The sequence below is a fragment of the Podarcis gaigeae genome (genome assembly GCF_964106915.1).
Source record: "Podarcis gaigeae genome assembly, chromosome: 11".
Taxonomy (NCBI): domain Eukaryota; kingdom Metazoa; phylum Chordata; class Lepidosauria; order Squamata; family Lacertidae; genus Podarcis; species Podarcis gaigeae.
Window position 1 is genome coordinate 34,084,937 of NC_139687.1, and position 9,681 is coordinate 34,094,617.

The 9,681-nt window shown below is 43.4% G+C and overlaps 1 protein-coding gene across 4 annotated transcripts in view; it reads right to left on the reverse strand.

Annotated features, from left to right (window-relative positions):
- RASGRF2 (Ras protein specific guanine nucleotide releasing factor 2) overlaps nucleotides 1-9,067 on the reverse strand; it is a 91,554-nt gene extending 82,487 nt beyond the window's left edge. For 2 of the 4 annotated variants that reach the window (XM_083703121.1, XM_083703120.1), the window contains exon 1: nucleotides 3,563-7,388. In XM_083703121.1, coding sequence (XP_083559247.1) covers nucleotides 3,563-3,847 — 285 coding nt within the window. In that variant the 5' untranslated portion in view covers nucleotides 3,848-7,388. Of the gene's footprint in view, nucleotides 1-3,156; nucleotides 3,184-3,562; nucleotides 7,389-8,173 lie in introns of those variants that run through there. The other 2 variants (XM_083703123.1, XM_083703122.1) reach the window with 2 other exon arrangements.
- Between the last annotated feature and the right edge of the window lie 614 nt (nucleotides 9,068-9,681).

The following is a 9,681-nucleotide window of genomic DNA, read 5'->3' on the forward strand; positions in this document are numbered from 1 at the left end:
CAGCAGACCTATGGGCCAATGAGGACCCTCCATGGATCCAGACTGCCTGGTTATTGTGCAAGCATCCTAATCTGTGATGCGCACAAGATGCAGAAGCAGAACTACAGCAAAAGTCAGTAGACTGCTTTTGGTGCCAGCACAATGCCATGAATTGTGGTTTCAAACCAGTATAGGGACTGTTCCAAATCATACATCATCCCAGAATGCAGCATGGGGACAAAGAGTTGGTCTCCAAAGCTGTAATCGTATGCACACTTAAATGTAAGCAAGCTCCACCAGCCTTACTGGACTTATTTCTGGGTAAACATGCATAAAACAGCCTGGCAGGACTAGTTATAGAGAAATGTATTCCATTTAAATCCATGGGACTTATTTCTAATGAATCACGATTCAGATTAAGATGCAGAAGAAATTTATCTTTTAGTAATGTTTCAGGACTACCTTATTTCCTAAGCAAAAGCAGAACACATTAAGAGCATGTAAAAGGTTTGTTCTGTCTGAGAAAGAAGGAAAGCCATCTCCCTTTCTGCACTGGCTGTCCCAATATGCAAGCATTAACATCTAAAATTAGATATAATTTTACTTGTGGGTGTAGACTGGCAGCTCACTAAAATGAAGTATGCACCACCGAAGGATTTATTATTTTTTTGTTAGATCCTGCTAGCTGAATCTGGAATCATTATGCCCAACACAGTTACAAAAGTAGAAAAACAAATACCCCAGACCAAAGAACATTCACTTGAAGGTCCACTTGATTTCAGTGGAACTTCCAATAAGTGTACTTATACGATTGTTGCTTAATCACATGTCAAACCAGGTGAGATGCTTTACCAAGGTAGCTCTCCTAGATGGATTTGTTTTTTCATTACTGTTTAAATTGATGGGAAGATTTTTGAAGCTGCTCAACATTTTATTCTCATCTTGTAACAAACAAAGAAGTTGAAAGCTTACATTTCAAGGTTTTTATCTTTTTTGTTTGTTTTTGGAGAAAAGCACTTCCAAAACGACTGACACCTGTTTGATTACAGAAGTCAGAAACAGGTGAGTCAATACCTACCAGGTGTAAATCTAACTCCTGATTGTAACAATGCAATAATAACAAGCCAATAAATTCCAGAGGGATATAGCAATGTTAGGCTGTTGAAGCAAATACAACAAAAAAAGCAACTTTTGAAAATTCTTTTTAACGTTATTGTTATTATATATATATTTTTATACCCTACTTTTACCCTGACAGGAACTCAAGATGGCTTACAGATAAAATAAGAACAGCTTTACCAAAACTCTGTAAACAGGATTGTTTAGTCTACATCCAATGCATTCCCACCACTGGTTTGAGTCATGTGGTGTATACACGACATTAGCCACAATTCATATCTAACCTGCTGTTTCTTATGCAAGACTGCATTTTGATGTGTTTTTCCCCACCCCCAAACCAACTTCAATCCAAACTGTGAAAAGTAAAGACCTAGCTGCTGTTTAAGCCAATAATGTGTACACAGCCTAAGAAGCCTGGATCAAATATCTGTTCCATTAGTACTGCCTCTTCATATTATTTTGCAACACATATCACACGTATCTGGGTAATATAATTTGTCCTCATTTCGTACGTTTATCAAGAAAGGAGTCCATAGCAATTTACAACATAATTCAGTAACCAAGTTCCACCACTCAACTTTACAGATCCATCTGTAGGTCTAGAATATCCCTGCTTCCAGATACCAATTGAAAAAATACATTTGCACATCCATTACTGAGCTTTAAGACTACCGATTCTATCTCTAAATGTCTCGAAACTAAAACCAGTGCTAATCCCTGACTTTCTTGTGGCTCCTATCCTACTGTAATGACTAGATTCTTCGAATCCTTGTATTCAGAGGCTGTAATGCCTCTCCTAAGTATTACTGCTCAAGTCTTCAGGTCTATATATGATTGTGTAAACAGCTGGAGAATTTGGACCTTCAGTTCACATATACAATTTATATTAGAGTTATGTTTAAAGAAACTAAAGTAAAACAAGTTTTACTTGCAATTTGTACCAAATTAAACCCATTTAGTTTAGTTTATGAGTAGATTTTATAAATTAGCATATAAACGGTTTTTTTTTTAAAGCTCTTGTTTTACTGGGCCTTTTGTTTTATTAAGGATTAAGGTGCTCAGAAGCACCAGAACTAGCTGTTGCCAAGCCATAAACTGAATATTTAAAGGTTTATATATTCTAACCACCATATTTCATAAAATCTCTAAGCAATCAAGAAAACCCAGCTTGTTTAGGATAATTCCAGACGGTGTGTTTTTTCCAAGAAGTGGGTACCACAGGCTATATTTGCTCATAATCAACAACAAAAAATCATATATAAGGCACAATACTTTATACTGTAAGAACAAGACAGGATAGTGTTTCAAATCCTTTCTAATGTATATGGAGGTATGCTTGCTGAACTTCTAATCACCACTTCCCCCTGTCCTGTAGTGTCGAATTTTTGCTCTCTCATGGAAAAATACTAGGGAGAAAAAATATTAGAAGTAATGAACCCATCAGTACCACTGTGGCTTCTTACAAATTCTCCAAAGCAGCTAAGGATGGGTATAGTTACTATTCCTTGATATCTTAAGTCTAGGAACTCATTTGAGCAGCATCTGGGTCTGTTGATTTTATCAAGACTCTGCCCTAGAAAGGTACCAATAGCAAAAATAATAAAGAACAAGATGGTTCAAAATACGTTTGGAGTGTATTGAAGTGCGGCTTGTCCACAGACATCTAGGATGGCAGAAGGGCAGGGCTGGAGCAGCTCAACCATACAGGTAGACTACCATAATTAGCTAAGTGGAGAAACATACTATCCCTCATGCCAGCTCCCCCTTATTATTACACCTAGAGCAGAACAATTACTGAAAATGCATCATTCCTATTGCATACAGGGTCGAAATTCCCCCATGCCACTCAAACCTGGGGAAGGGCTCCCAAGTGCGATTTCCACTTAGTCGGAAGTCCAAAATCTTGTAGAAATTGACCACCTCTTAAAAAAAGAAGGCAAATGGCAACATCGTGTTGGTGACGGCTGGATTGCCGACACCACAGACGAAGTTACCCAGACAAAACCCATCCCGTCCCTTATTGCACACCCGGGTCGATGTGTAAATTGGCATCCTCACCTGTATCCCCATAGGACACACACACAAGAGGCAAAGGGGATGGCGCACACTAGCCCTATCCTAGGGACCTCGGAACTTGCACGCTTTGGGGACCAGCGGCTTGCAAAGCGGGCAGCCCCACGGAGGTCTCCCTCCCTCCTCTCCACACGCTTCAGCGACGGACACCGGCCCGTTCAGAACTTCCGCTACAGCCTGCTGTCCATAGCTGACTCAGCCTCAGCTTGCCCCATTCCCAGGGTCCTTGCTCTGGGCAGGCAACCCCCAGCCCCCCCTGCCCGGAGGAGCCGCTTCCTTTGCCGACGCTCTGAAAGGCGACGCCGGAGGCAAAAGCGCGCGAAGGAAGCCGAAGGTGTGGGAGCGGAGGGCGCCCCGTCGGACGGGGCTCGGGCGGGGAAAGGGCAGCTACCTGCTTGTCCAGCGCGGCCTCCTTGGCGCTGACGGCGGAGGCGCCCTTGGGGGCCGGCGCCCTCTCACAGGTGCAGCCTTCCAGCATGTACATGCCGGCGGGCCGGGCGCTCTGCTCGCTCTCGAAGTAGAAGAGCACGTTCTGGTAGAGCGCGAACCACTTGTCGTGCCAGCGGCTCGTCTCCGCCGTCTTCTTGCTCAGGTAGCCGCGCTTGGTGCCCTCCTTGCGAGCCAGCACGGCCAGGTACAGGGCGTGCCCCTCGTTGTAGCGCACGCTCTTCTGCATGTTGCCTCCACCCGCCGCCGGGTCCCGGGCGCCTCCTGGTCAACCTTCCCCTCAGAGTGAGCCCGGCGTCGAGCGGCAGCCCAAGCGTCTCATGGTGAGCGCGGCTTCTCTCGACGGCCGAGGCGGGGCGGGACAACCCGAGCCAGCCACGCTCCGTCGTGGCGCGCCAATGAGGACCCTCGCGCGGGCGCTGCTGCTGCTGTGGCGGCTGCTGCTTCAGGTGGTGCAGCCACCGCCGCCTGCTTCCCGGGCGCTATTGCTCCTCTACTTCGACCCTGAGCTGCTGCCGCTTCCTCGGTCTATCCCTGGGCTTCCTGCGCATCCCTCGCTGCTGGCGAAGGACTCTCCCTCACGCGCCTTTCGCCCAGGGAAAAAAAGTTCTGCGCGGCGCGCTTTTTCGCGGGCTTCTTCCCAGCACGAGCTGGCTCCCCGGCTCCTTCTTGCTGCTCTTCCTGCTCCTCCCCGCCCCAAACTCCGCCAGGAGCCAGAAGGGGAAATATCACGTGGGAGATCAGCTGTAATCGGCTTTGAGACCAATTTAAAGAGCAAAGTCGCCGCCGCTGCCGCTGCCAGAGCGCACGACCCCTCCCTGGGACTGCGCGCGCTTCCGCCTGGTTCCCTCTCTTGCTGCGCGAACGGAGCTGAGCTCCCGCTCTCTCTCTCTCCTCCCCCACCGCCTCCAGGGGGTTTATCTCCAGCCAGTCGAGCTGGCCGAAGGGAGCGTGAAAAAAGGAAGCCGAGAGGAGTAAGACAGGCACAGATTTCCACGGCTGGAGAGAGGGAGACTGCAGCGTCCACGACGCTGATATAGCCGCGAAACAAACACACACAAAATAACGCTGGGCGAAGTTAAGTGGACGGCTCAGGGCGCTCCTAGGCTCTCCAGCGTTGCTTTCTGGACGGAGAGATTAGCATGGAGCGATCATAAAATGCCTTCAGATACTCGCAGGGCACGCGGCAGGGCTTAGCAAACGTTCAGCTCCAGAACCCCTTTCGAGTGCCAAGGTTCAGGCCTGGTGTCGAGCATGCAAATAATAATAGAGTATTTTCCACACCCAGCTCATAAAGGCCGTCTACTTTTCCTTCTTAACAGGAGTCCTTTGTTTTAGAATTGACATCACTATGTAGTAGCTGGAAGTGGTCACCAGGGAATTTGGGACAAGGTGTTTCCAGTGTGCTGATGACACCCAGCTCCGTTTTTCCTTGTCATCTGAGTAAGATGAAGGAGTGCAGAGGCCTGGAACGTAGCAAGCTGCCTTCCTTATTCAGAGTCAGTGGCTTAGCATTGTTTGCACGGACAGGCTTGCAGCTCTCCAGGGATTTAGGCAGGAATCTTTCCCTGCCTTACCTGGGGACACCAGGAATTGAACATGGGACCTTTTGCATGCAGAGTATGTTTTCAGTGCTGAGTTACATCCCTTCAAGTGGATGGAGGCAATAAGGGACAAACAACAACCTAGGCACTGCCTGCTGGTATTTGCAGCTTTGAGTGAAGTCTGAAATAGCATCCTGCTTGTAGAACAAACTGCCCTTGGAGGTTCAGCTGACACTAACATTATTTAGCTTTAGATGCCAGCAAAATACCTGCATTTTTCTTCAATCCTTTTAACAACGAGGATCTCGTCTGTATGTGAGGAAATTGACAGATTGCTGATATTTTACTGTGTTTTATGTTTATTGTTCTAAGTATTTATTGTTGCAACCCACCCTGGTGTCTTGTGATGAAGGGCAGGGTACAAGTTTTTAAAATAAATATAGGGCAGGCACAAATTAAACAACTGAAGCTATTTTTCCTGGCTTGGAAATGTAGTAGCAGGAGAAGCTTCTGGCTAGCGTCCAGTGTTTTCAAGCTTGTTACGCAGTTGTTGAAAACACTAGAGCCCTGCCAGAAAAAAGGGCAGCCTTTCTGTGCCCACACACAGTTTGGAAGGATAAGAAGTCAAGGTGTAACTTTCAGGTAGGCATTAACCTCTTGACCCCTATTCTCTCCATATAATTCCTTTCCTCAACTCTACTAGTAGCCAGAAAGGGAAGTTAAACATTACAATAAGAAATTTATTGTGAATATGCTTTCTCCACACTCACACTCCCCTACCCTCTTCTCAGGATGTTTGTATTAGTTCATTTTCCACCTAAACACAACATCACCTAAACAACACATTTTCCACCTGAATACAAAAGCTTAGATGCCTGTGTTCTTCTAAATTTAAATACGAGCTGCTTGAGTAAAGAAATATTGGCCCATAAGTTTAAGACTAAAACCCTATTACTTTAGTCATTCACTTAAGACACTTGCTCATAGGTATGTCTCATTTACTTTTGGGTAGGATTTACTTTTGGGTAGGCAGGATTGCACCGTTAATCACTTTATTAATTCATCAATTAGATTTGTGTGTGCATAAAGCCAAGTCCTGTTATGAAGAATAACATGCTTGCTTTGTTTCCAGCCATTTTCATAGAATATTAAGGAAATCCATTCTGCAGTGATTTGGACGTTTTTATCATTCCCCTAGACTAGAGTGATTTATAGTGCTCAGATGAACTTGATCCTGGTGAGATTTTTAAAAAGGAACCATCCTCTACTATTTATACAAAAGCAGGTTATTGCAATTATTAATTTGCTTTGAGCAGCCAGCTGAGCTAAAAATCAAACTCAGTGAAAGTAAGGCTGACATATTCTTGCTGCAATAGCAGCTCAGCTGCAAGGTCACTCAAACTTGCAAGATATCTCCCACAAGATCAAACAAATTGGCAAAATCCGAATTGACCAGCTGTTCCAGCTGTTTGCCATTAGAATCTCTGCAGCATTGACATCCCTCTGCACTAATCACCATAAAGGATTGTCAGCTACAATAAAACCATAGCTGCATTTTATAAGTAAACAGGATATACCAACTGAGTTATAACAACAGGTTTCTATTAATTTAATTCTTTTTCTGTATACACAATGGTATAATTTCACATTTGTGAATGTTCTTTTTCAGCTTAACATATCACAAAACCCTCTCTGTAAAATCTCTCACAGTAGTTCAGTCAATTGTGTATGTGGATGGGGGCACAATACTGATAAGATGGCTTATGTTGGGATATATTGACCATGTAGTCTAAATACTTAAATCTTATTTTATGAGTGTCTTCCAGATATTTTTTAAAAAGTTATTGCAAGTTGGTGCATTTCCTAATGATACAAATTTCAAAAAGCAACAACCTGGTATTCAAAATATATTTTACAGTAAAAATGGGTAAAAATTAATCAGCATGTTAAGCACAAAGATTTCTGGTACACTGAAATTGCTGCAAAATCATGCTTAATGTACTCCCACTCTAGGCTTAGGTGTCCTGATCCAGCCAGGATGGTGCACAAGGAGCTTCGTTTGTCCTTTTTGGACTAGAAGATGCATGTGCATGTAGATGCCAGTGTCACATTTCCACTACAAAACTGTAGTGTTTTAGCAATTAGTTTGTGGTAGCTACAGATATTTCCCGTTCCCACTTTAATTTTGGTTTGCTATGAAATTGCACTTAGAGGCTACATGTAGTATTTATTCTTGTACCTTGGGTTACAAACGCTTCAGGTTACAGACTCCGCTAACCCAGAAATAGTACCTCGGGTTAAGAACTTTGCTTCAGGATGAGAACAGAAATTGTGTGGTGCAGTGGCAGCAGGAGGCCCCATTAGCTAAAGTGGTACCTCAGGTTAAGAACAGTTTCAGAACGGACCTCCAGAATGAATTAAGTTCTTAACCCAAGGTACTACTGTATTTCCAGTAAATGGAGTTCATAGATCCATTACTTGCAGGTGAATTCTACTCCTGTTTTACGAGCATAATATGTTGTATTGATTCTTACATGACCCTGAAAAGTGCTGTTGAGCCTGCCTTGTGCTTTTTTTTTGTAGAATTGAAAGGCACCTCAGAGGTCAACTAGTACAGCCACCTCCAGATGCAGGAAACCCTGTATCTACTTAAAAATGTCTAGCGAAGGACTCTTCTTCATTGGAAGATTTTAAGCAGAGATTGGGTCACTATCTGTCATGGATACCTTAGTTGAGATTCCTGCATTGCAGGGGGTTGGACTACATGACCCTTGGGGTCCCTTCCAGCTCTACAATTCTATGAAAGGATACTCCTATCTTCCAATAAAGTCTGTTCCATTGTTGAACAGCTTGTATCACCAGGGCATTCTTCCCAATGTTTTATCAAAATGCCATTCCTTCTGATCTTTAAATTTGAGCCCAGTCGTCGGAGTCCTACTTTGGAGCAACAGGTCCATATATTTGTGACAGCCCTTTAGACATTTGAAGATGGCTATCATATATTAACTTACCCAGCTCCTGGGTAGCTTCCTATGTTCCTATCTTCATCAATAGGCACATCAAAGGTCTTGCCATTGTGTGTTTCCCAAAGAACATTTGGGAAGAAAGTTCAGATTCACTCTCCATGATGGAAAAGATACTGGTACATCATGATGGAGATTGCATAATTCTAAGAACACCCAGATAATTCTCCAACATGAGTCAACTGAGATGTTCTGATAGGAGAACTCAACAAGCAAAATGTTTGGCATTGCTAACTGTATCAAAAGGAACTTGGTAACTATGGCAACAAAATTAGCACTAAAGCAACATGTTATATCAGGGTGGAATTTCACCACTAATAGTTTATATTCGGCTTGAATGTTGCCCAAGAGCAGACATTCAAAGCATCTGCATCACTAAGAAATAGTGTTCAAAAATTTAGAAAGGCTCACTTTAGCACTATACTCTGAAACCATGTTCTAGGCAATTTTACTTCATTAGAAAGGAAAAGCGCACAGACCTGTTGTCAACTGATACAGCCGGCGTTATACAGAAAAGGCAAGAAAGCGTTGTAGATGCATTGCCGATGCACAACACCCCGTGAGACAAATACAGATGAATTCTGTTAGAAAGCCTGAAAACAGCTGCTACAGAAGTTTGAAAATCATTTCAATAGAAACAGGGTTCATAAACCAGATGTAGCTATCATTCCCTATAGTCCCCTGAATATAAACATTTAATCTGTTATGCAGTTCAGAACCTCTCCAAAATATAGTAGGGAACTATTTTCCACTGGCTTATATGGCTTGTGGAAGTTTATGTATTTTCCTAGTATAATCCACTTCAAACTAACCCTATTTTAAGCTTAAGTGTGACTTCACTGAGAGGCAGTCAACTAAATAATTGGTGAATAATAATTGATTGTAAAGATCTCTGGAAGGCTTTACTTTAGATAAGAATACAGGATCAGTACAATTCTGGATTTAATTCAAAACTACTATATTGATATATTTTCTATGTACTGTTGTATTTGAAATCCTATTCAGTGTCTTTGAATAGCAGTGCTAGTAGTATTACTACTGCTATTCCTTGAAATTTAAAGTTTTACTTAAAAAAAGAAACAACACCATGAAGATTGCTTCACAAAGTGAGCTTGTGGCTTCGTTCTCATGTAACACTAAACCATAGTTTGAACTGGGGAAACACTCGTCTCTACTATCTTGTGGGGTGAAAAGTCACTGGCAGGTTGCATCCCCCGCCTTCTAGGATGAACATCTTGTCAAAAAGACCAGCCTAGCCCCACACATCTGCCAGAGGATGAGAATGAGGAGCTGCAGGTAGCTCATTTCCCCACACCCTGCCACATTTCGCTCCAACTACCAATTGCTCTTGGGCTTCAGGAGTGAGAGGAAGCCTTTGCCACAACACAGAGGAACAAGGATTGCTGGGTCAGTTTCAGCACCTCTATACAGTGATACCTCTGGTTATGTACTTAATTCGTTCCAGAGGTCCGTTCTTAACCTGAAACTGTTCTTAA